The sequence below is a fragment of the Silurus meridionalis genome, chromosome 10 (genome assembly GCF_014805685.1).
Source record: "Silurus meridionalis isolate SWU-2019-XX chromosome 10, ASM1480568v1, whole genome shotgun sequence".
NCBI lineage: Eukaryota > Metazoa > Chordata > Actinopteri > Siluriformes > Siluridae > Silurus > Silurus meridionalis.
The window spans coordinates 11,993,430-12,020,272 of record NC_060893.1 but is presented as its reverse complement, the minus strand read 5'-3'; the positions used below and the strand labels follow the sequence as shown (position 1 = coordinate 12,020,272).

Here is a 26,843-nt window from a genome sequence, read left to right as displayed (position 1 = left end):
CGACGGGATATAAAAGGTTTCTCTTTCTCATTGCATTGCTGAAGATGTGAACACGACACATAAAGCTGCTGTCATAAAAACGAAGAGGAAGAGGAGGGTAAACATAAGGCCAAGTTTACCTGGAAATAAATCTCGTCTTTCTCTCGGTTTGCTCGATCGTCCCCCGGCTCGGTGCTTTAGACTTCCTGTTTTAAAAATGATACCAGCAGTCATATGACTCCTGCTGCCGCAGCAAGTCACGCCTGTCTCTGGGCTCTCCGGGAGACTTCCAAAATAATCGGGAAGCTCTCAGAAATAGAGAACTACGAGTGTTTTGGAGCAGGGCACAAACTTTTGGCGGCTTTGGGAAGTGCGGCGTCCTTCTCCACAAGACTATGACCACCGCAACATCATCTCACCGCAATCTTTACAGATTTATCAGAGCAATGATGTGATAACACACGTGTTGAATGTCCGCTGGGCGACAGGCACATGTCAGACATGGTGAACAAGGAGGATTTGGAAGAAAGCCTGAAAAAGCTGCTTGTTCGGCTGAAGAACAATTTAGAGGAGGTAAAGCAGTTGAGCACAATAGTTCAGATCACCCAGGATCTTCTGTTCCTCGCGCACACAGACGAGTGCGGTAAGTGCGCACACCAATGCAAACAAATGCCCTGTGATTTATAGCGTTGTGTGCCACATGGGTGATATACAGTGTAGGGATGCACTGCAGCAATGACACATGTTCACAAAAGACTGTTCTATATTTAACTGGGTGTATGCGGGTTGAGAGCTATTTTAGGAAACTAAAATCCCCTCTGCTGTTTCTTTAAACAGAAGAGCTTTTTAAAGAAAAAGATGTCCATCAGCCATTGACGCTCCTGCTGTCATCATGCATGAACAGCACATTTCAGCAGGTAAGCCCCTCTCTGTTCTTTACAGTTAGCAATTCATGTATGTTTCTAACCCTATTCAGTGATCAAATAAATCAATGTCTGTCCACTTAGGTGGGATGGTCCCTGCTGTGCCGGTTGATGGAGATCTGCCCCACCACCCTGGACAAACTGGTCCACCCGCTGCAAGCTGGAAAGGACTGGGGTGGTTTAGGCGTGCACCAGTAAGTGTGCAGGGATTTTTGTTTGGATAATGTGTAGCTGGGAACAGTACATATACATTTATCTCTACCTCCATGAGAAATAAAGAAAGTGAAAGCAGCATTATTTTATGTATAGTTTACGCTCATTCTTTTGCCACATTTATTCCTGATGGAATTATATAAAAAAAAATGGTTAAGATGAGCAGATGAGCAATAATGAGAGTGATTTAAGTGATTTTACTATGAGTTACTATTTATCTGTGCTTGTTTGTGTCTGTGTATTTCAAGACAGATTCTGAACACGCTGACTTTGCATCAAAAAGACCTAAAAGTCATAATGGTAGGGCTGCGAGCTCTAGCCTTGTTGCTGAAGTCAGGTACGTGGAATCTCTTGTGCCCCTATTAGTACATATTCCTTTCATTTTTCCATATAATAGTCTGAACGACAAGGCTCAGAATCCTGACCAGTCTTGTAGAACTAGAACTAGAGTCTGATCCACCGTGTATTTCAAGAGATACTTATGTTTATAATGTGAGCCTGACAAATAATATATTTCAAATAGCTCCTAAACAAGCACTATTGATCAGGGAGTAATTAGGGTAATGAATTCAATCCAGCAATAGATAGGCACTGCTGCAGATTCTTCACACATGTACTGTAGCTTTCTGCCTGGTACAGCAAAGATGCAGTCTGTCCATCAGTATTTCTTTATGTTAACCTCATTGTGTAACCTTTTACACAACAGCAATGTGAATTTTTTTCATGTAAAAAGTAATCCTAATTATATAGAGTAAATGTGGTTCCTTTAACCCAGCCATTAGGGAGGCACAAGCCAGTGCACTCTTAGTGCCGGTCCCAAGCCTGAATAAATGGGGAGGGTTGCGTTAGGAAGGGCATCCAGCGTAAAACATCCAAATCGAATATGCGGATCACAAATAAGAATTTCATACCGGATCGGTCGAGGCCCGGGTTACCAACGACCGTCACAGGTATCGTTAGCCAACAGGGTACCGGTGGAAATTGGGCTACTGTTGGCTGAAGGAGGAGAAGGAGAGGGGGATGACGTCTACAGAGAAAGCAGGGAAAGGCGAAGTGTAAGAGAGTGGAGGTTTGGGTTGGTACTTTAAATGTTCGAACTATGACGGGTAAAGGGAGAGAGGTAGCTGATATGATGGAGAGGAGAAAGGTAGATATGTTGTGTGTTCAGGAGACCAAGTGGAAAGGGAGTAAGGCCAGGAACACTGGAGGGGGGTTCAAACTGTTCTATCATGGCGTGGATGGAAAGAGTGTAGGGGTGATTCTGAAGGAAGAGTACAGTAAGAGTGTAGTGGGGGTGAAGAGAGTTTCTGATAGGGTGACGAACGTGAAGCTGGAAGTTGAAGGGATGATGATAAATGTCATCAGTGCCTATGCTCCACAAGTGGGTTGTGAGATGGAGGAGAAGGAAGGATTCTGGAGTGAATTAGATGAAGTGGTAGATGGTGTACCTAGGAATGAACGATTGGTGATTGGGGCAGACGATGAGGATGATGATGAGGAGATGGTTAGGTATGGTTTTAAGGAGAGGAATGTGGAAGGGCAGATGGTGGTAGATTTTGCTAAAGAATGTGGAAATGGCAGTGGTGAATACGTATTTTAAAAAGAAGGAGGATCATAGGGTGACGTATAAGAGTGGAGAAAGGTGCACACAGGTGGACTATGTTCTATGTAGGAGATGCAATCTGAAGGAGATTGGAGCCTGTAAGGTGTTGGCAGGGGACAGTGTAGCTAGACAGCATCGGATGGTGGTCTGTAAGATGGTTCTGGAGGTGAAGAAGAAGAGAAGGAGAGTAAGGACTGAGAGAAGAATAAGATGGTGGAAACTGGTAGACAAAGAGATGTGGTGGTGGAATGAGGAAGTGCAGGAGAGCATAAGGAGAAAGAGGTTGGCAAAACAGAAGTGGGTTCGACAGAGTGATGAGAAAAGTAGAGAGGAGCACAAGGAGATGCGGCAGCAGGTGAAGAAGGATGTGGCGAAAGCCAAGGAAAAGACATATGAGGAGCTGTATGAGAGGTTGGACACTAAGGAAGAAGAAAATAATTTGTACCAATTGGACAGGCAGAGGGACCGAGCTGGTAAGGATGTGCTACAAGTTAGAGCAATAAAGGATGGAAATGGAAATGTGTTGACTAGTGAGGAAAGTGTGTTGAGAAGGTGGAGGGAGTATTTTGAGCAGCTGATGAATGAGGAAAATTAGAGAGAGAGAAGGTTGGGTGGTGTGGAGTTGGTGAAGAAGGAAGTGGATAGGATTAGTAAGGAGGAAGTAAGATCAGCGATTAAGAGGATGAAGAGTGGAAAGTCGGTTGAACCAGATGACATGACTGAGATGACTGAGATGGTTTGGACATGTGCAGAGGAGGGACATGAGTTATATTGGTAGAAGAATGCTGAGGATGGAGCCACCAGGAAGGAGGAAAAGAGGAAGGCCAAGGAGGAGGTTCATGGATGTGGTGAGGGAAGACATGCAGGTAGTTGGTGTGAAAGAGGCAGATGTAGAGGACAGGGTGATATGGAGACGGATGATCTGCTGTGGCGACCCCTAATGGGAGCAGCCGAAAGAAGAAGAAGAAGAAGAAGAAGAAGAAGAAGAAATGTGGTTCCTTTATTTAAAGTTAATAAATGGCGTAAATAACTTTTTGTTTACATGGCATACATTTAATTATCTAGAATGTAAGTGTGGGTTTTGTTTACATTTGTTTGCTTTTTGAAAACATTCTCTCTGTATACTGCTGCTCATTTTATGATCAACTTTAATTTTTCCATTTCCAGTTTATGTTTCTGTTGGCCTTTAAAACACTCAATTACAGTTGTATTACACCATATTGCATTTGATTTTTTGGTAATAGGATTCAGATGTAATAAAAGAGCCATGTAAAAGACAAGCAACCCTTTTTGCTAGGTGCTATACTTTTGCTGTACTTTTCTTTCTTTTTTTATCTCTCTTTTTATTTTATTTTTCCATTTGTCACACATTGTTTGACTGAAATATTTATTTTATTTATAGTACATGCACATGCTATTGTGTCTAATAGAAGTATCTAGTGACCAATGTATCAAGCCATCTATGTGATCTGTGATTTGTGTTTTGTGTATGTGTGGCAGATGAAATGACACTGCTGGTTCTAGAGGAGGATGTGGATGTGTTTGGGCTGGTGGTGGAGGCTATGAAGGCTTTTCCTCACAGCGAGGAGCTCCAGCTCCAGGGCTGCTCTGCTCTCTGCCTCCTGCTGAAGAGAGGTGCTATTCACACTTAGTGCTGGTTAATTATTTATCATTGAGTCATAAGTGGCACAGTCTGACTTTAATTTGCTATATACTAAAATAGCTCAACTGCATTCCTATTTTTGTTTTGTGTGTGTCGTGTGTTTTTTTACCAGTTCCCGAGGAACATCAGGTGGAGTTTATTGAGAAGAAGGATCATGCCGTGGTTCTGAATGTGCTCAGTAGCTTTAAAGACAGTGAAAATGTGGTGTTGTCTGCACTGCAGGTTCTTATACCACTGACTGAGCCTGGTAAGACATGCTAACTCTTCTTTTTCTTACAGTTTCAATATGAAGCTACAAGCATAAAGTGATGGAAGGAGTTACATATTAGTTGATTTAGGGATATCCCCAAAGTAATAAAATCTGTCACATTTACATTAATGAATTTAGCAGACGGCCTTGTCCAGAACGACTTACAACTGAGCAGTTGAGGATGAAGGGCCTTGCTCAAGGGTCCAGCAGTAGCAGCTTGGGGGTGGTTGGATTTGAACCAATGACCTTCCGATCCAGAGTCCAATGCTTTAACCACTGAGCTACAACCATTTAGAATAATTAGAACAAAATTTAAACATCTTCATTTAATTATATAAAACACTTCGATGTATACATAACAAGACTGCATGATGAGGCAAAGAACAAGAATTTAATTGCATGTTTGTTTGGTTTTTTTTCAATTCTAGCAAGTAATGTAGAGATTCTGATGTCCAAGACTGAAAAATGCTACAGCTTCATGTGTCAGGCAGTGGAGGCGTTCCCGCAGTCAGAGGCTGTACAGGAGGTGGGGTGCTGCCTGCTGCACAAATGTACTTTAGGTGGGCAAAAGGCAGTCTCAGGAATCATAACAAAAGGTGTCTTTATATTGATTATCTGGACTAATTATTGCATTAGCAATGGTTTAACCTGCTGCTGTGATTTTTTTTAACCATTATGAAATTTTTCATGTATAGAATTTTGTAAGTAACTTTGTAAGTTCTCACATTTCAGAAAGCTACTTTGAAGATTTGGTGCTGAATGGTGCGCACAGAGTGTTAATGAAAGCATGTCTCTCCTACCCTGACAATGGCAAGATCCAGGCTGCTGCACTCTCCTGTTTCTCTGCACTCAGTAAGTCTTCCACGCCCAAGAAATGTCTTGCTCTATTTTACTAATCGTGCATGCATTGGGTTTACATCACTGCAATGTATTTTGTAGTTGCTAAAAGTTTCTAATATTACATTCATAACTTATTTACAAGCTATTAAGTACAAAATACCAAATGATGGACCATTCTGCTTTAGAGAAATACTGAAATCCACTCTGTGTTGGTGTGATGGGGCTGAGCAAAAATTCAACCATGAGTTTGTTTAATCAGCAATAAATAGTTGTTCGGTCCTTAATACAGCTTGCACTAATACTACCTAACGTCTGATGTGACAGCAAAGACAATTCTGGAGAATAAAGACCTCAAGAAGACATGCAGTGAGGATGAGGGTGACAGAGGCAAAGAAGATGGTGAAGATAGTAATGATAAAGAAAGCCTGATTTGGAGAGAGGTTTGCTGCACGGCATTAGAGCGACACACTGACAATGCTGATGTGCAGGTCAGGGTTTTTTTTTTTTTTTTTTTTTTTTAAAAGAGCTGTTGACATGTATGAACTTTTTTGTTTTTTATTGTGGTGTATGTTGACTGTGATGCATATTCATATCTTGGTCTTTGTCCTATCCTCTGCATTATCAGGAGGCTGCTTGCTGGGCATTAAACAACTTGCTGCTCTATGGCAGTATACAAAATATATATGAGGAACCAAAAGAAAGGTTAGTGAAGACACTACAACTAATTTATTTAATAATATATTTCATGTCTAATGATATACTGTTCACAAATCTTATTAAGACAAATTAGTTCTTCTAAAACTCAGAATACTTGGAAACTTGGAACTACTACAATAGACTAGTGTTAATTTCATACTTGACTAAAAGGTTAGAGGGTTTATTGAGCTTTTTCTGAGCTTTGGTTATTGTCAGTGTAAAGTTGTAGATATTTTCCCAATGGCTGTGGCATTATTTCAAGTTCTCGGAAAAACATGCCCTGAGATAGACTGGTGATTCTAAATGACTTAAAAGTGTCGATAACACTGTGACTGCTTGTTATTTGCTAAATTAACTGCAGTTATATTCAGGTCCATTATAAAGGATTTACTGCAATACTATGCAGGATAATGTGTTAAATGAAAACAAATGACTAAAATAATCTCTCTAACTGTCTCTCTTTCTCTGTTTTGGTAGGCCTCCTTTGTATATCCAGGTCATGACTCTGATACTGGTGCCCTCCTCAAGTTTTGGTGTGTTTCAGGCAGCTGCATCAACATTAGGCACCCTCGTGCGCAGACACAGTAAGATTGTCAACATTTATAACTTACATTTGTACATATTTGCTCATGAAATTCTACCAATGCTACTTTTAACAATTATTTGTGTTGTGTGCGAGCTGTTATTTGTTGAGGATTTGAAATCTTTTTTCCGGTCACTAAAATGAATCACAGCAGTGAACATACCCGTGTTTGACAAGTTTATCTGAAATATTGTGTGTGTGTGTGTGTGTGTGTGTGTGTGTGTGTGTGTGTGTATGTGTATGTGTGTGTGTGTGTGTGTGTGTGTGCGCGCGCGTGCACTCTCAGGTAAGATGAGGTCTCGGCTTCTAGCCAGTGGCATTCATTACAACATTGTGGATCTGATGAGGAAACATGCCAACTCCAATGAAGTGTGTGAAAGTGCCTGCAGGCTTCTATACACGCTTTTTCAGGGAGGGTAAGAGCAAATTGGAAACAAATAAAAATATAAAGAATGTAAGATATACAGTATGTGATGTTGTGCTAATATTCAGGGGCATTGTGTGCTTTCATTTTAAAGTTGTAAAATTGTATGTATTAAAAATGTTGACCTTCACAGTCAATATGGTGTGATACCTGCATTGGAAAAAAATAACTTGAGTCATTTCTTGTAATACTGTAGGCAATAGAGGAAAATAGAGAAAATTCTTATCTCCTTTATATTCTTTGGTTTATTCATGTGCTGTTCTTACTTTATTAAAGACCACACACAGTGTTTAAGTAGGGCACAAACGAGGAGATGGCCATATGTGTTTTAATTATTATTATAATTAAAGCTCATTCACCTGGAAGATGATTTGTGTGTGAAGTCCCAGTATCCAGTTACGAACCATATTGATACTATGAATGACAAAAAGCATTGATTTTATAAAGGTTGAAGATACTTTTGAAGGAAACTGTATATTAAAAATTCTATTTAGTGAATGTTGTGTGTGTTTTATTCCTCATCACTGTCTCTGTGTGCCAGTAGAACTGTGAGTCTAGACGAAGGGAACATGGCTCTGGGTCAGATTTTGACCGCCATGAGGGATCATAACTTCCAGTCTGAGGTACAGCTGGAAGGGCTGAGAGCCAGTCTGGTGCTCCTTAACCCAGGTAAGAGCCCTTAGCCCCAATACAGAGCAACTTCTGCCATTATATTGTGTTTTTGTTGTTATTGCCATATTCTATGTAGTTCATTGTACACCATATTTATACAGTGGTTTCGATTCTTTTAAACATGTATAATACAGAAATCACCAGAAGACTACTTTCAGAGTAAATGAAAATTAGTGTGTGATGAGTAATAAATAAATACACAGGGCAGTGAATACACAGTGCATGTAGACTATACAGGACAGTGTTGTATGGGAACAGTTGTCTGCAAATTATGTTGTAGTGTAACAGCAATACATGTAGCAGCAGTATTAAGTTTGTAGCAAAAGTCTAATTAATAATAATGTGTCCAATGCATTGTAAAATGATCCTAAATACTGTAATGGTGCGTAAGAATCATCAGGGGTTAGGGGTTTAAATGATCTGAGTAGACATTAGGGGGCAGCAAGTTGTTAATTATTCCGACTGCGGAAAGAAACTTTTGCAGAGTCTGTCTGTAGTGTTACGCATGCCCTGGTACCTTCTTCTAGATTGCAGGAGGTTGAAGAGTCCATGAAAGGATGGGAAATGTTCTACACACAGCGGTTGTTATAAGATGCAGTGACGGTGTTTAAAAAGACCCCAATGGTCTTTTCAGCTGTTCTTACAACTTAGGGAAAGTCCATTCACCGCTACTTGATGGCCAACAATAAAACAATATAAACAGTGTATAATCTTAATCTCAAGGTGATTTATAAAAATGGTTAAGAGAATGGTTCTTAAGTGATAGTTGTAAACATCCTCTTTTAAAATTTCTAAATATTGAAGAAGTAAAAATATTGAATAGAACTAGAGCTGCGACTAACGATTATAACGAGTATAAAAGTGTACTTAAAAAAATGCTAAAGCCACATATTTAGTTTATCTTTAATTTAGACATTTTACAAGCTTATAGTGCCTGAAGGGTGCAAGGTGAAGCAAGTTTTTAATGATAATTGTAGATGGCATGTTGGCAACAATGCTTAAAATTATAATATCAAATATAAAAAAAACATAGTTTTGACCATTTTTTAAAAAGAAATACACAGACATTTTGTTTAGTTGTGAAGATATAAGCATCTAGAATATATAATAAATGTAATTTTGTATAATAATTACATTATATATGCATAAATTAAATATAAAATCATTGAAAAGCATTTGAACGTGGTAAAGCCGCAGTAAATGATGTTTAAAAATAGATAAGTTACTGTTGTAGTAAACAAATGCTATAAAAAGAGAATAGAACAGAGAAATGCAGCAAGCTAACAGGCTTGATTAAAAATAAATAAATTATCATATATATATATATATATATATATATATATATATATATATGTGTGTGTGTGTGTGTGTGTGTGTGTGTGTGTGTGTGTGTGTGTGTGTGTGTGTGTGAGAGAGCAGACCGCAGTTTGAGGGAGCATGGTGTATCCGTAGCAGATCCAGACACATCAGATGTGTCTTTGAAAGTTTTAAAAAATCAGTGTGTAATAGAGGAAGCTCATACTGTCTACCTTCAAGCCTTAAACAGGGTAAGAGTCAGCCAAATACAATTTTTTATTTTTTTTTTTTTAACTGTGGGAAAAACCACTAACTGTATATTCAGCATAAATGCATCCTTGTTAGTAAATGGAAAAGTAATTTTGTTCTAACAAATCATTTTTTTATTTAGCTGCTTTTTGTAAAAAAGCAAAAATGCTTTTTTTTAATTGTTTGATTCAGTTTTAAAATGAATTGTTGACATTTGCATATCCTATTACAACTTTACACACACTAATTCTAGTTTTTAGCTACTAGGCAAATATGACTTAATTTGACTTCACAGTGGGAGTTGGTAAAATAAATATGTTCATCATATACACTATAATTATATATAATCTATGTGTGTGTCTGTGTGTGTGTCTGTGTGTAGTTCATCAGCAGTGAGGATATTCAGGAGTGTGGGCTTGCTGTTTTATCTGCTCTGGCTGATAGTTCTGGAGCTGTTGATGTTATGTGCCAGCAGGGTGCGATAGACACAGTGCTGCACACATTACAGATGTTTCCTAAGAAAAGCAGTGAGTTGGCAATTGGCAATATAAATGTAAAAATTCAACTTAGTTTGATTAGGCTTGGTTGTGTTAGCTGTAATATCAGAACCTATAACAGAGATCGTTATTACCATGACTCTTATATGGCATTGATGTTTTTTCTCAAAATTTCTCTGTGTGTAGAGATTCACTACTGGGGTCTGAGCCTTCTGTTTCAGCTCATCTCAAAAAACAAGCTGTCACGTATGATGGAGCCCGTGTTGGTGTCGGTTCTTGTCGCCTCTGTGAGGCAGCATCAGGGCAGTGAAGAAATGAGGCTGAAAGTAAGAAAACTGAAACTGGAATGAGAATTTATACATTCACATGAAGCAAACATACTTCATTAAAAGTCTGACTTTTTTATTATTTGTTTGCAGGGTTTTCAGGTTATATGGAAATTATTGGACATCTACTCTGGAGCAGCAGCTGATCTGGAGAAAGAAGGTTTTGAGAAAGACATTTTCCAACAGTTGAGGGAAAGCACTTCTGCACATAGAGATGGTCTAGTGAGTCCATGTTTGTCTACCTAATATATATTACAGCAGCATTATAGACCTATTATTACTAAAATTTTAATGTTTCCCCTATAATGAGAAAAGAACAACAAAAGGACAATGTGGACAAAGGAAGAAAATAAGAGACTATCAGTAAATATGTTGAAATGTAGCTACGTTAAATGCTCAGCACTGGATCCAAATAGTAGCAGTTGAGTCTGGTTGCATTTACATTTTTATCCATACACATCTGTATCTGTGTGCAATCAGACATAAGCAGTGTTAATATAGCATAATTATAAAAGTACTTCTATCCTTAATAAAAGCATTCTGATGGTGCAACAGTAAAGTATTCCCAATGTTGTCAGGAGCCACAGCCATCTGTAGCTGGGGGCAAAAGGAGCCATGCTCTCTGGGTGGCAGAGATGCAAAACTCTCTTGTTCCTGTCAGTCAGAGCAACCAATCAAGGGCTTCTGTACAGTATGCTTATGTTTGTGAAGGGAGAGAGAAGATCCTGCTTTTCTCCCAGTATATAACAATACACTCTGACATAACATATGGGTTGGTCATATGATAGTGGCGATAAGATTAACTTGTGGATAGAAATTGCGGGGTGACCAAAATATTACACATTTGACCTTATAGGGCCATTGTGAGTGAGTTTTTAGTAATCACACAATATACATTGCTACAGAGAAAATGCAATTCTTTTGTGTATCAATTAAACAATTGTAAATGTAGTATGGAAATCACTTAAAAATATGGAAATCACTTTCTAGAAAAGAGAATTTGAAATGTCTTGTTAACTATTTAAAACTGGTCAGTAATAAATGCTATTTCATTTATGAAATATTAATGTCTCAGTTTCCTTTTCCTTTGGCATCTACAGAAGCTAAGCTGTCTGTGTCTGTCAAAGATGGTGATGGACAGTGAGATCCAATATCGCATGCTGGAGAGGGCATGTGAGGAGGGTGACGTCGTCATGGCCGAGTGTCTTATACAGCTGGGAACTGATGTTAATAAAAAAACCAAGACAGAGTCTCTCATATATCAGGTGACCTTAAAGAGCATCATGTATCTTCATGTTGATGACTGATGCATATCGACTGAGATTTATTCTTTATGTTGTATTTTTAATCAGCTCTGAAACTTTTACAAATATTTACTAAACAGAAATTTAGAATATTTTCATGTAAAGTAATAGTAAACAAAAACATTTTTATTGTAAGAAAATATATACATAAATTATAAATAATTGTGTGTGTGTGTGTGTGTGTGTGTGTGTGTGTGTGTGTGTGTGTGTGTGTATATATAAAATGTGTGTGTGGGTGTGGGTGTATATAATGTGTTTGTGTGTGTGTACAGGTATGTGAGAATGGCGGGCCACTGGCTCTGGTCGAGGTGCTGGTCAGTAGTGGTGTACATGAGCAGCAGTTGCGTGGGGCTCTGAGTGTGTGTGTGAAGAGGAGAGACGGTCCTCTAGTCATCCTCCTGTTGGCACGTCTTGGTCTGGACCACACCAGCAGCGCCCTCTGCTTGGGAGGCTTCAGGCTTGGCTATCTTGAGGCTGCATGGCTTAATGCACTTCTCTCTGAGCACAGAGTTCCCCCTACTGCAAAAAAGAGGAACAGTAAGTAAAAAGCAAAATTTACAAAATATTCAAGTGCCTTGTGTTATAAATGTTTATATACACTGAGACTATTCCTTTTACATTCTTTTTTACACTTTTAGCTCATTCTTATTCTTCTCTCACTTCTTACCAGCTCACTCCTGCTATACCAGTTAACACCAGACACTACCAGTTAAAATAATACCAGTTAGTTTCATTGTTAATTATAATTATAACATAAAATTAATATTGACATTTATAAATATTGTGTCCATAATTTATTTATTTCTTCATTTAGGTTTTTTTTTTGCTAAAAAAAAATCCATCTAATTATATATTTAAGAAACAATTGAAATTGTATTCAAATCTTTTAAATCGCCTACTATCTACTGATGCAGAGCAGTGTTTCCAAACTTGCAAGCTGAATGATAAATAAACTAAACAGCTAATATAAACCGTGACTCTGGTAAATCCTGTGACCTTATGACCTCAAGCAACAATCTAAATAGCTTTGTGGTTATTAATTTTTTTTCTTCATATTATTTTTTAGCAACAGTTTTTGCTGTTCTGCCACTTCTGTTGTCTGCCTGTTGACCAGTGCATGCTCAGAGATTTAGCATAAATTAATTAAAGATCAAAATATATCTGCAGGTATTTCAGTCGATTTTGTATGTATGAGTATGTGCTTTATAATTTCTCTTTTTTTTCCTGTGTGTGTGTGTTTGTGTGTATGTGTGTGTATAGGTAAAGGGAAATGGCTGGCAAAACAAATAAAGTCCATGCAGAAGAAGCGGAGTCCAATTGGTATTTTGGTGTCACAGAACACTACAGAATATTTCTCTGATGATGAGAGTGATGAGTCTTTTTACACCTCTCTGGATGACAGTGTGTTTTCAGCATTTGAAGACATCGAAAGTGATGGTAAATGTCAAAGATTTTACTTCAGCAAGCTTTTGTGTATTGTAATGTAGCTGATGTTATTAGCCTTTACTGCTGCCCCTTACTAGGAAGTGATAGTCCTGCTTCAGGGAGGATGTACTGTGATTCACCAGATGAATTGAGAGGGCTCTCTAAAATGAGACAGCAGATGCGATCTAGATGTGCCATTTCAGAGGTGAATTTGAAACCTTGTGTAATTTAAAATTTTTTAAATATGTAATACTTTATTTACATTTTTGAATAAATTGTTGTAGAAAAGCAATGGTGACCCCGATCTCAAGGATTCCTTTAAAAAGAGACTTTCAGGCAGGCAGGGCCAGATCCAAAGAGGTACAACTCTACCCAAACTCATTTAAATGCTTATAATAAATATTAATGATGTTCTGTCAGTGGGTGCTTCTTTTACATCTGCAGGACTGCTGTTTTCTGAGAGTTCTTCTCCTAGGGGATCACTGGCAAATGTGGACAGAGATCATATCAAACTTCTGGATCTATCAGGCAATGAGCTAATCTCTCTCTCATGCTTGATGGATGATACTGTCCAACAACAGCTAGAGCATTTACTACGCCTGAATTTGAACAACAACAGCCTAGCTGAATTTCCCAGTGGTCTCTGTCAGGTGGGCAATTTTTTGCGTTAACTAAGTTCATTAACTTTCTCACTCTGCATATTTAGGTGTACTGTGCTTATGACATTAATTTACCCAATAGTAATAGTTTTTTAATCACACTAGTGAACCCTATTAACTCTCCAAAGACAAAACCATTCTGCTCATTAATAATTGCATAATAATCCAGTTAGTTTATTTGTTTGTACTGTTTAATGTTAATTAGTCATTAGTATCCATTTTTCTTTCTTTCTTTTTTTATTTATTGAAACATGATTAGATCTATTGTAGTGAGGATTTAATTATATTGTCTCTTACTTCATTGTGGGAAGAACTGTAACCTTTTGCAATTATTTCTTACATGCTTTAGAGTTTGAAAAGTCTGACTAGGTTAGATCTTCAAGACAACCATTTGCCATCCCTTCCTGCTGAACTGTTGAGCCTACCATCATTAAGCATGCTGAATGTGTCACACAATGATCTCGGTCCTGAGCTTTGTTTGGACCTACGTGTTTGCTGCCCCTCGCTCTGCCAGCTGAACCTTTCTTTCAACCGCATTACTGTTTTTCCATACAAACTCACCCAAACCATGGAAAAACTTGAAGAACTCTCACTGGAGGGGTATGAAGGAAAATGTTTTTGTTTTACTTCAGCTTTATTCTCTGTTATTTCAGTCATCACTAGTGTTTTTTTGTTTTTTGTGTTGTTGTTGTTCTCAGGAATCAAATCTCAGAACTCTCCCTTCCGCTCTGTCTTCCTGAAATCAAGGTGTTTGATGTTTCAAAGAATAAATTAACAATAATCTCTGATGATTTATTGTCTGCATGCTCCAAGCTGGAAACTTTCAATGCCTCAATTAACCAGCTTAGTAAGCATTTTTCTTTCTAATGGAACTTCCAGTAAATTAAACTTGCTTTCTTTTGTTAAGTATTAAACATCTTTCTATAGGTTGTTTATTACAACTTCCTTCTAAAATAAGAACCCTGAAATTATCCCAGAACAACTTTGAAAGTGTTCCTGAAACAGTTATCAATCTTCCAAAGTAAGTGCTATATACTTATTTAAACTACATTTTTTATACATACTGTTTAAATGTTATATACTGTACCCCTATTCACTCCAAATATATTTAGGGTCTGGACAGGGTTGACTGATGTTTTGTATGTACAGTTTGCAGTCACTGGACATGAGGAGTAACAGTATCAGGGTTCTGCCAGGTCCAGCTGCGTGGACTAGTGCTAATTTAAGAGAATTGATATTCAGCGAAAACCAGATCTCTGTGCTGGACCTCAAAGAACCTGTATATAAGTGGACCCATCTCGAGAAACTGCATCTGAGTGATAACCAGCTCACTGAGGTAGCACCCAGTTTGATGTCTTTTTGCTCGAATGAAAATACAAAATAAGCGGTGATCACATTTATGTTTCTAAAGGATTTGGAATACTTATTATCAGAGCCTCCAGTTTCAGTTTGCAGTTGTATCATGTGTTCTAAGTTTACTAACATCACATAGCCCTTATTGTCCTGTGCTTTTGTTGTTAGCTTCCTCCTCAGATCGGGCTGCTGGAAGAGTTGACCTCTCTGGATGTCAATGGTAACTGTGGTCTGCGCTCTTTTCCTGATGAGATAGGTAAGCTAGTTCGGCTGTGGGATTTGCCCTTGGACAGACTGCAGCTTCAGCTGGACCTCAAACACATCGGTAACAAGACCAAAGACATTGTCAGGTCTGTGAAATTCTTTTTTTTTTCTTTATCCTTAGGAAGTTCGGCTGCTGGTTTTCTTTGTCCTATAGACAATTGCCACGTTAGCACTTGAAATGTATAAGCGGTATTGCATGATTTACATTTGCATTTTCTGTTCTGAATTGTACAATTGGGGCTTGAAATCTTATGCTTTGAACTCTCCTTGTATCCTTGTCTGATTAGACACTTTCAGCATCGTTTGAAAAAGGCTGTTCCATATTTCCGGATGAAGTTAATAGTGGTAGGGAATACAGGCAGTGGGAAGACCACTCTGATCCAGCAGCTGATGAAACTTAAGCGTTCTTCATGGTTCTTTGGCACTCATTCTTCGATCTTCACTGTGATAGACTGGCACATCAGAGACCGTGATAGAAAAAAAATGGTCTTGAATGTTTGGGAGGTCTCAGGTTGGATTATCAGTTGTAATATGTCTCAGTAAAATTATAAATCCAGAAAAGGTTTATAGCGAAATAATTGGATTGTGGTTGTTTAGGGGGAGAGGAGAACAGTGGCTCTAATTCTCAATTCATGAGCTCTAGAGCGCTCTACTTGGTGCTGTATGACCTGAGTAAAGGAGCTGGTGAACTGGACACTATCAGAGATTGGCTCTTCAATATCAAAGTGAGTTCAAACTTGTTCAATCTAAGAAATGTACATGTCAATTCAATTATGTAATACTGTGACAAAGACCTGACTTTCACTATGTAAGCATTTTCAGCAGTCTGAAAGAATGTATACTTGCTTTTAAATCTGAATGTTAGTCTTTTCAAAACATATGTCAAATGCCCTTAATATACAATAACATCATCATGCAAATATTTTGTTGATACTCCTGCGGTTGAAACATTTATTTCTCCTTTGATACAGTTTTTTGCAGATGAGATTAAATTCTCCTTGAATATGTTTATTACTCCATTCATGTTGTTTTTGGTGAGGTATAATCATCTAGTACTTTTTGCAAAAGTACTAGATGATTTTGTGTCTGAAGCTTTTCTTACATTTTCATTATCATTAGTTTGAGAGCACATTGTTAGATCTCCCTGAATATTATAGAACCAGTTGTGCTGACTGGGAAGTTTTATTGGAATTTAGTTTAATAATATTGACCTGAACACTTCTTCATCTTTGCCATGATTGTTACATGATTTACTGGTTTTCTTTCTGTGACACTTTCATTGTTCTCCTATTTGGCACCTATAGGAACTTGCCCCTGTCGCTCCTGTGATTATAGTTGGCACTCATTTGGACATATGTGAAAATGGCCAAGTACAGGAATGTGCTTTTAAGATTCAGGAGGAAATTTTGTCCCAGCCGCTTTTCCTCAACATTAGGGAGCGCTACATGCTGTGTGCCTGTGAGGAGTCGGACTCTATCATCAGACTGCGGAAGGCCATTGCCAGAGAGGCCAGTAGCTTTAAGGTAAATCTTTGTTAAATAAAACTGAAAAGGTTGAATAGACATGTTTTTTATAATTTTTTTCCCCACATAAGAGACTTTGTGTCACGGATAGACCAGTTGTCAGTAAAACAGAATGTCTTTTATTTGTCTAAACATACAAACACGAGAGTTTGAGATGTGACTATCAAAATAGCACACAACTGAGTGCTTCCTTAGAAGCTTAGCCAGGAGCATGGAAGCACATAGAACAGAGCAGTTGGTAGCCTGGAATGATCTATGGTCATAACCTGTAGATCGGACCGTGAGTGAAGGGGACGGGTAAATGGAGGACAGGTGTAGGATTCATAGGAGGGAGAGGCTGAACGAGAGTGTAAGCATTGGAGGACGGCGTGACTGGTGGCTCCCTGACACTTCCTTTTTGCAGATCCAGGGACAGCCAGTGATGGGGCAGCTGGTTCCGGATTGTTATGTTGAGCTGGAGAAGAGAATTCTGAAGGAGCGGAATCATGTACCTGTTGAGTTTCCTGTCCTCAGACACCAACGCCTCCTGCAGCTCATTAAGGAGAGCCAGCTACTGCTGGAGGAGGGAGAACTTGCTCATGCAGTTCGCTTCCTCAGTGAGACTGGTGAGACTGTGAATTTCTCCACATTCATTTTTTGTCTGCTTTGATGTGCACATTCTTACAGAAGAAGACACATTAAATAATTATGTAATTAGAGAGATCACCAAAGAAAATAATATTCACTTAATAGAGTTCTTGTGTAGCACTAAATGTAATGCGTTGTATTGAGCTACACTGTTTTAGAAACACTGCGTTGTCCTATATATTAAACTAGTACATTCCATAATAATTTATATAAGGGCTGCATTTTAATAGACGTTTAATTTCTCTCTCTTGATTAACTAATTAAACAAACAAGAAAGAAAAAAACATTAATTTGATGTTTTGCTTACTATACCAATATAAAAACGACAATTAAAATTATTATGTATAGAAGTGTACTTTAGTGTACATATATTAAGTTAAACTATCTTTAATTTAGACATTTTTCAAGCTTATAGTGGCTGCTTGTTGAGGAGTGCATTTGTTTTGTGCTGGGTTGTTTCTTTCTGTAAAAAAAAAAAAACAAAGCAAAAAAAACCACAGCATTTGAGCGGAGGTGCAAGGTGAAGCAATTTGTGCAAGTCAACATTTGTATTGTTTTTAATGATAATTGCAGATGGCAATTATAGCACTTCATTAAACTATACCATTTTTACATGATACGGATTATACCGTTTTTGCTTACCGTGCTGATGTTTCGCCTTCACCAGTGACACCAGTGTGTTTTCTTTACATGTGCTTGTGCATCACTGTGGTACTTCCACGCCACACAAGCTCGCTTTGCATAACTTGTAGGTTAGTTTTCTTTGTTGAGTTCATTATAAAATATTAATATAAAATAAATTGTTCCCATGCCTTGGAAGACTTTTCTTGCTGCCGGTGGACCCTGTATTCTCCGACAGTTTTATTTTGCCGTCACGCAAACCCGTAACTTAAGCAGCCCAACTAATCGCTAACGGCATTTTTATCGATTAGTTGTTTTGCTGGCCTAATATATATATATATATATATATATATATACTGCAGTGGTCACTATCTATCAAAAGTGGTCCAAAAAAGGAACATTGGTGAACCGATGACAAGGTCATGGTTGGCCAAGGCACACTGATGCACGTGGGGAGCAAAGGCTGGCCCATGTGGTCCGATCCAACAGACAAGCTAGTGTAGCTCAAATTGCTAATGCTTTTAATGCTCAATGGGTCAGGACTGTTTTGGGAGCAAAAGTGGGACCAACTCAATATTAGACAGGTGGTCATAATATTATGCCTGGCCGATGTATACTGTGTGTGTATGTGTATATATATATATATATATATATATATATATATATATATATATATATATATATATATATACTGTGTTATCTTCTGTGTTATATTTCTACTGTTAACTAGATTTTTAGGCTCATATTACTTACCCTGCCAAGATAATTCTTAATAACTCACTCAGTGTCTGTGTGTCTGTGCTTGTCTGTGTGAAATCCCAGGTGTGCTGCTGCACTTTGATGACCCGGCATTGCAACTCAAAGACTTATATTTTATTTATCCCCAGTGGCTCTGCAAAACCATCTCACAGGTCACACACAAATACATCCTCAAATTCACACAATAAAATAAGCACATCTAAATATATAGAGGTGTGATCTTTGTGCTTGTGTTTTTTACTAGCTTCTGACTCAGAAGAGTCTGTGCAAGAGCTCTAGAGGGGTGATGCAGCGCTCAACTGTGGAAACATTTCTTAGTGAGAGCTGCTGCTTCCCAAAAGATCACCTCGTTCACTACTTCAGACTGTTGGAGAAGTTCCAAATCGCCATGCCCTTGGGCGACGAGCAGCTCCTGGTGTACGGCAGGTTTGTATTATGCCCTGGACATTCTTCATTTTATAACCCGGACCATTTTCTGCATCTCAAATACAAATATAGGTGGATTGTACATGTGTAGGAGTACTATAAACAAAAAAAGAATTAAACAATATATCTGAAAAGTAAGATTTAGGTCAACACAAAGGAAAAATAATTTATGATTTTATAAAGAAAGTTTGTTAAGATGTATCAGAGACGTGATGAGTTTAGAAATAATCGCAGCATGTATTGTTTCAAATCTTATGTTAAGAACATAATACATTTCAAATGTGTCCTGTGTCTCATTTTTTTGTATAGCTTGACTGATCAAAAGCCAATGATTGAGATTCCTCACTGTGAGAATTCAGAGATCATTGTAAGGGTCTTTGAGATGCCTTATTTTCCCATGGGCTTCTGGTCCAGATTGATCAGTCGGCTACTGGAGGTTTCCTCTTTCATGCTCCAGGGTAGAAGTAAGACTGTTACACACCTTTCTAACCAGAACAAACAAGAACAATTAAAACAAGAGAATGGTATAAACAGAAAAGGCAATGCTTCTGAAATAAAATTCAGTGGTGGTGTGTTTGATGCATGAATAAAAAAAGTGTATTAATATTATAAACTCTATTTTTTTCTATGTTTGCCTACAGAGAACGCTTTGAGGCCAAATCGAATTTACTGGAAGACAGGGGTATACCTGAACTGGTCTGCTGAGGCATACTACCTAGTGGAAGCCTTTTCAGATGTGAACAGCTCTGCAAGCTTTGTTAGGATAACTGTGCCTTGTTCCCGTAAAGGTGTGTTTATATGGAATTCTAGCTTTATAGAGAGCTCTGTACTATAAAATGTATTGTTATTCATCTTTGATACATCATTGGTGTTTAATACAGAATGGTTATAGTTCTTTTTGTTTTTGCTCAATTGCTTGGTTTTGGAGATAGAGCTTGAAACTTTCACAGGGTATAATTATGAAATACACCAAAGAAGGGAAGTATTTTATTGTATGCATCTAATAAAAAGAAGCTGTAATATGGGCCTTATTACTTCCTTCTTTATTTTACTGCTCTGCACCGGGTTCAATGTTGAGGCTGATCAGTGATTTATGAGATTCATTCCACAACTTGAATTCCAATATTCCAATTCCAAGTATTTCAATACTTGAATTTTTTAAATGACAGCTTTTCCATCCTTTATTTTGTTTAAAATGATGCTACAGATAACATATCATGAAGCTTTTGTAACTCTGACACTGGAAAATATCATCTTCGGTTTCATCTGCTATTACTTAGCTATGACAATAATTCTTAACTTTGTTAGGTTAATCATTTAAAATTAATATGAATAGATGTTTCATTTTGAAGAAATATCATCTGTTAAAAAGGTATTTTTTTTTTATTGTCAAATTTGTCAAAGAAACCCAAAACCACCAAATAAAACAGTTTTTATGTGTGATGTTTGATGGAGCTGAACTGTCTGTTCTGTAGGTCATGTGTTGTTAGGCCAGGTGGTTGATCATATTGACTCTGTGCTGGAGGAATGGTTTCCTGGCCTCCTCAACACCGATGTACAAGGGGACGGAGAGACATTGCTAAAGAGATGGGCATTATACAGCTTTGATGACACAGAGGACTGGAACAAGATGCTGCTACAGGACCTTCTTAAACACACTAATAAAGGTCTCACCAACATACCCATTAAAATCTGTCATTTGCATCTGTCAATTGCTTAGTTTCATTCCTCAATCACATTTAGTCTATGTCTTTTTTATTTGTACTTTTTTGAATGTTTCCAGATGGTCTCTTAGTGAGCCCAGAGAACCCTCACTGTACAATCCCCACCTCCCAGATCTGCCCTGACTTGCTGCTGAGTGATCAACCAGCTAGTATCATGTTGGACCCAGAGGAGCTAGAAATGGATCTCTCCAAAGAGTACTTGCTTGGTCAGTAGACACCAGTTTCTATAAGCATGTCACTAGTGGCATGTAATTATTTGCAGTGTATTTTAGCAGAAGAATTTTACCAAAGCTAGAGGAGCTTGTTCAATGTAATGGTCTGCTTTTTTTCTGATTTTAGGAAATGGAGGTTTTGGCTCAGTGTACAGAGCAGTATACAAAAATGAAGATGTCGCTGTTAAGATTTTTAACCAACATGCATCTGAACTTTATGTCCATAGATTAATAAGACAGGTAATTATTTGAGTAATTGGTCCACAATAACAGTTAACTTAACTATTGCACTTCCTGTCTGTTTGTCCAAGTTCTAGTAATTTCTTTTACCAACTTATAATAGTTATGGACTAATTGACTGGTCATTTGGATTTAATAAAAAAAAAAAAATATATATATATATATATATATATATATATATATATATATATATATATATATATATATATATATATATATATACATATGTGTGTGTGTGTATGTATGTATGTATGTATGTGTATATACAGTGGGGAAATAATTATTTGATTCCCTGCTGATTTTGTGAGTTTACCCTGTTACAAAGAAATGAACAGTCTAGAATCTTTATGGTACATATATTTTAACAGAGAGAGAGAGAGAGAGGATATTTTTGAAAATCCAGAAAAGAAAAAAAACTATTAAAGAAAGGTGCTAAATTCCTTTGTATTTGATTGATTGAAATAAGTATTTGATCCCATACCAAATTAGCAAGAATTCTGACTTCCACAGACCCAAATTAGTCCTGTCCCTTTAGTAAAGAACTCCTAATATCAACTCATTATGTGTATAAACAACAACCGTCACAGAATCAACCTCTTCCATTCAAACCTTTCCACCGCTATGGGCAAGACCATAGAGCTGTCAAAGGACGCCAGGGACAAAACTGTAGACCTTTCTAGAGTAGACAATTCTAGACTGTTCATTTCTTTGTAACAGTATAAATTGGCAAAATCAGCAAGGGATCAATTAATTATTTTCCTCACTGTATTATAAATATGTATTCGCTTGGTGAAAAAAATGCTATTTAATATAATGAAGTCCTTAAATGTACAGTAATTACAAGGTAGTGTGTTGATTTTGCAGGAGTTGGCTGTATTAGGCAGACTGCACCATCCCAGTCTTGTGGAACTTTTGGCTGCAGGAAGCTCCCCCCATCTGCTGGTGATAGAACTGGCACCCTGCGGTTCTCTCGACTCATTGTTTGAACATGAGAACTGCAGCCTTAATCGCAAACTGCAGCACAGGATTGCACTACAGGTGGCTGATGGTCTCAGGTAGGCATGTTGCCCACTCCCAAATCTATTTTGGAAAATATGCACACATTACTGCAGTTGGAGGGAGTGATGTGAATAATATTGCAGTTAACATGCTGTGTTTGGTATGTTTTTCTGTTTCTGATTCAGATATTTGCACTCTTCTATGATAATCTACCGGGACCTGAAACCTCACAATGTGTTGTTGTTCAGTCTTAAGACTGACTCAGAGATGATAGCTAAGCTCACAGATTATGGAATCGCTCAGTACTGCTGCAGTATGGGTGTCAAGAGCTCTGAAGGCACTCCAGGTACCACATCACATGAAAAAAGAAGGGAACAAAACCAACCCGTATTTGACATTTTACCAGGTTTTATATGCTGTAGAAAAGGTTTCTATCCAGAATGGACAGATGACTATATATTACAATTAATATATTTAATTCACCAAAAGTTTAGTTCTGCTGCCTTTTTCTATGATTATTGCTGAATTTCTTACTCTGTGGGACCTTGCAGGCTTCAGAGCACCAGAGGTTGCCCGTGGTAATGTAATTTATAACGTTCAAGCAGATGTGTATTCATTTGGTCTGCTGCTATATGACCTTTTGACCTGTGGAGAGAGAATATCAGATGGTCTAAAGTTCCCCAGTGAGTTTGATGAAATAGCTGTTCAGGGAAAGCTACTCGGTAAATCAAACCTGTTTACTTTTTTCATCTTAAATTATTCATATAAAAATATAACTTGCTTTAGATATTTGGCATCCTTACTTGACAATAGTACAACTCTCTTTGTCACCGTCCTTTTAGACCCAGTGAAACACTACAGATGTTCACCTTGGCCAGGCTTTCAGAACCTAATGAAGGAGTGTCTGAGAGAGGACCCAGGGAGCAGACCCACATCTGCAAAGGTAATTGACTAAGTCGATTACATTACTCGGGGCTCAGTGATGGTTTCAGGGTGTGTATGTCACTTCTGCTTGTCTGTCTCTGTCTGTCTGTTCCATTGTAGGTGTTTGACTGTCTGAACTCAGGAAAGATGTTGTGTTTGATTAGTGAGCTGACCCTACCTGGGCTCTCCTGTGAGTGTTTCACTGCCACTGGTTCCAGCAGAGGTTTGGCTGGAAGTGTAAATAGTGGCGCTGGAGCTCAAATATGGATTGGTGGTGGAAGTAGCAGCCAGAAGCGTGGCTTTGTCACAGGTGTGGATGTAGAGACAGAGAAACGATCTATGCAGGTAATGAGGATCAGTAATATATTTTAACTATAGCTATTATAATGCTAAGCACACTTTAGTAGTGTCTTATTTTATTATATTCAGCTTGTTAACTAATGAATAAGGGTAACCTTGAATATGGAAAAAGTGTTTTCCATAGGATAAATTAAGCTTACTAAGTCTAATTTTAATAATATTTGTATGTTGATTTGTCTGTCAGGAGATAGACAAAAGCCCCGTCCTCTGCCTGGTGACTGTCAAAGTGCCTGGCGAGGTCCACGACTGGTTAGTTGCAGGAACGCAGAGTGGCTCTCTGGTGGTTATGGACACAAGAAACACAACAGTTTTGCACTGTTTACAGAGTGCAAAGGATGCAGTAACCTCACTGTACTTTCACAAACCTTTTCAATGCAGGTGCAGCATTACATCTTCTGTCATAGCCTGGTGTTATATATATATATATATATATATATATATATATATATATATATATATATATATATATCTTCTTATTTCAGACTTTATTGCATATTATGTGATCTATTTTTCTTATCAGCTGCTTAAAGAACTACCTGTTAGTGGGAACAGCAAACGGAATGCTTATTATCTATGAAGATTCAGTTCTCAAGGTATTCTGTATTTTTCCTAAAGCTCACTTTCATCCATTCTCTTGTTGGGAAAATATTTATACTTCCCTAACAAAATATTAGGAATGATATTTTAAAATATTTGTGCCACTTTTTTAGCCTTTAACAGCTAAATTTTTCTGGTCTCTTACAACCCAGTGTGCTGATGGTGCTCCAGTTAAGCTTGTGCAGGTTGGGAATGCGAACACACCCCTCATGTGTCTGGCTCCATCTGGCTACTATCAGGATCACACCACTCTGTGGGCTGGCTGTGGCACCAGGGTGCTCTCTCTAACTGTGGACTATGACATCTCTAAGAGTATAGACACCAGATCCACATTGCATTAGTTAGTATCCATACAGCTTCCCTTACTGCTGGAAATAAATATATATTTCTTAAATTACTTTTTTTTTATTTAGTGGTTCTCAAGAAATTTCGCTACATGTCGTACTTTCTATGCATGTGCATGTGACGAATAAAATTAGAAATTGAAATTTTGGAAAAATGGAAGCTACTTTATGATAATCTTACTTTGTTTTACTTTAGTCAGCGGCGTCCTTCCAGCAGTGAGGCATGTATCTCTCGGCTGGTCGTTGACAAGTATGTGTACCTGAGCAAAAATAGAGGACACAGTGTGGAGGTGTGGGATAAGAAGAGTGGGAAGATGATTGACTTCATTGACTGTGTGCAGTTACTCAGGTACGTTAAAAAAAATTTACACATGCATGTATGTAATATGTGATTTATAGTGAATTACCCAGGCTGTCGGGCTGTAATCTTTAACATAGTAATCATAATCACCATCCTAAGAATTGGGATATTATATAATTATTGTTTGTTGCTTGTGCTGTTGCCAAACAGGAAGGCCAAAGCAGTGAGTGCTGACAGTTCCAAAGAAATGGAGTCTTTGTGGGCTCATGTGAAGGCTCTGCTGGTTCAGCCTAATGGCACTTTATGGATAGGAACTGGATCTGGACACATCCTGCTGGTGGATCTCGCTACATGTCAGCTACTGCAGGTTATCAGCACTGACTGCCAGTCAGTGCGTACTATGGCCTCAGTGCTGATTGGTACTCATCCTTTGATTTATTTTTTCTTTTCACAAATGTAATGATTAAATATAGTGTAATTACATACTATGATTTCACTTAACTTCTTAAAATTGTAAAAAAACTTTCTAATATACAAGACAACTTTTACTTGAACCACTATAGGAACCCAAGGCCAAAAAAGTAGGATTCTGATGTTGGGAAGACGTGTTCACGTGTCTCAAGAGAAGATCAAATCTCAGTCAAGTAAGGAGATCATTGTGGGAAAATTAATATTTTAGTGAGTTTGTTAGTTTCACAAGGGCTTTTCATTTATTAATTTTGCTTTCTCTTTCTGTGTGTTACACAGACAAGGATGCTGTGTTGATGATATGGAGTAGTACCCTGCCTCAGGAAATAAAAGATCTGAACAGGCACTGTGAGTTGCGAGAGCAGATTGCATTCAAAATTCAAGAAGAGGCCTGTGATTGAACTTTATTTTCACATCTGCTAAACGTATTACTAGGGTAATTTACCACGTTATTGTTCACCAATTGTGAATTTGAGTAATTTTATTTTTAAAGGAAAGGAAGACTCATATGTGAATTACTTGTTTAAAATGCTGCACGTTGAAGGGAAAGCTCTTTGTACACTAATTTTTATTTTTATTTTGTTTAGCCAACATATAAAAGCTAAATTGTCTCTTTTGCATGATATTTTATAATGTTCATTTAGAACATTTAAACTGGTATCTACATATGCATGATTTTACATTGTTCTTGTAAACGTATTTTAAAATCTCATTGATCAGGTTGCTGGAGAATTGTGACAGTGGTTATAGAATAGTCAAGCTGTCATGAAATATTTGATAACTTATATATATCTTAAGCTTGTGATTCCATTCTAAACTATGGTGTCTTTAAGAATGGTATGAACGTAGGAAATATGGTCTAAAGAATTACAGCAGTATATGACTGAAACATCTATGTTACTGTAATGTTTATGGTGCATTATAATGTTTGTTGCCTTGAGTAAAGGCTATATATTTATATACAAACACTATAATATACATTTAAACAAAATACTATATATATTATATTTAAAAGTATATCATGTATGTAATACTTAATGTCTATCAAAATGTTTTGCTCCAATGTGCTGATAACTTTATTGCATCCTCCTCCTACATCTCTAAGGGTCCCTCAAGGGTTTTTTGCTCCCTAAACTTAGGACTCTGTGATAAGGGAGCTCTGTTGTATGGGGTTGCATAGTACCTTTTAAGAAGTCACCCAGTGGGACAAGCCCAAGCCTCTCTACACACACTTTTTTTAAGATTGTAGAGATTTGCTTACACTTTGGCACAAATAATTTCACAAAGGGATTGTAACTAGACCTGCGTGTTAAATAACCAAAAAAGACAAAGATGGAGAATTTAGAGTCCTGAACTCTGTATTGAATTATTGAATGTACTGTACTGTTTTTTTTTTTTTTTACTTAAATATGAATGTGCATGCCACCCAGGTTTGTACTGCTATTGTTTTGTTAAGAAAAAAAACTTTTATTTTTGTCATAAATGATATTCCTCTTCTA

At 37.6% G+C, this 26,843-nt stretch overlaps 2 protein-coding genes across 7 annotated transcripts in view; one reads left to right on the top strand and one right to left on the bottom strand.

The window, feature by feature from the left end:
• slc2a13b (solute carrier family 2 member 13b) overlaps nucleotides 1–228 on the bottom strand; it is a 9,398-nt gene extending 9,170 nt beyond the window's left edge. The window contains exon 1 of one of the 2 annotated variants that reach the window (XM_046859236.1): nucleotides 120–228. The gene's annotated coding sequence lies outside the window, so the exon portion shown is untranslated. Of the gene's footprint in view, nucleotides 62–119 lie in introns of those variants that run through there. The other variant, XM_046859237.1, reaches the window with a different exon arrangement.
• Nucleotides 229–471: 243 nt separating this feature from the next.
• On the top strand, nucleotides 472–26,843 carry lrrk2 (leucine-rich repeat kinase 2). 5 transcript variants are annotated; one of them, XM_046859231.1, is made up of 51 exons: nucleotides 472–622; nucleotides 817–896; nucleotides 987–1,096; nucleotides 1,364–1,452; nucleotides 4,219–4,353; nucleotides 4,494–4,628; nucleotides 5,060–5,191; nucleotides 5,364–5,483; nucleotides 5,796–5,959; nucleotides 6,097–6,173; nucleotides 6,645–6,751; nucleotides 7,037–7,166; nucleotides 7,719–7,843; nucleotides 9,266–9,393; nucleotides 9,774–9,918; nucleotides 10,075–10,214; nucleotides 10,308–10,436; nucleotides 11,315–11,479; nucleotides 11,791–12,055; nucleotides 12,779–12,955; nucleotides 13,042–13,148; nucleotides 13,228–13,303; nucleotides 13,388–13,593; nucleotides 13,952–14,202; nucleotides 14,301–14,449; nucleotides 14,530–14,623; nucleotides 14,752–14,938; nucleotides 15,124–15,305; nucleotides 15,507–15,730; nucleotides 15,817–15,944; nucleotides 16,524–16,742; nucleotides 17,146–17,347; nucleotides 18,813–18,901; nucleotides 18,994–19,175; nucleotides 19,485–19,639; nucleotides 19,817–19,963; nucleotides 20,651–20,842; nucleotides 20,959–21,105; nucleotides 21,239–21,351; nucleotides 22,216–22,406; nucleotides 22,536–22,696; nucleotides 22,902–23,072; nucleotides 23,193–23,293; nucleotides 23,395–23,619; nucleotides 23,819–24,012; nucleotides 24,155–24,227; nucleotides 24,384–24,571; nucleotides 24,772–24,924; nucleotides 25,087–25,295; nucleotides 25,440–25,520; nucleotides 25,624–26,843. In XM_046859231.1, the coding sequence occupies exons 1-51, from the start codon at nucleotides 472–474 to the stop codon at nucleotides 25,743–25,745; spliced, it is 7,623 nt and encodes a 2,540-aa protein (XP_046715187.1). In that variant the 3' UTR covers nucleotides 25,746–26,843. The 5 variants fall into 5 exon arrangements, with proteins under 5 accessions (XP_046715187.1, XP_046715186.1, XP_046715185.1 ...); XM_046859230.1 differs by having other exon boundaries at nucleotides 5,060–5,227; nucleotides 19,485–19,633; XM_046859229.1 differs by having other exon boundaries at nucleotides 5,060–5,227.

What these genes read in the sequence shown, in the direction of transcription:
- lrrk2 (XM_046859229.1), top strand. Translation starts at nt 472, where the DNA reads ATGTCAGACATGGTGAACAAGGAGGATTTGGAAGAAAGCCTGAAAAAG. An exon ending in TCTGGTGCTCCTTAACCCAG is followed by an intron (nt 7,844 to 9,265) that starts GTAAGAGCCCTT and finishes GTGAGAGAGCAG; the next exon opens with ACCGCAGTTTGAGGGAGCAT. An exon ending in ATGAAGATTCAGTTCTCAAG is followed by an intron (nt 24,228 to 24,383) that starts GTATTCTGTATT and finishes CTTACAACCCAG; the next exon opens with TGTGCTGATGGTGCTCCAGT.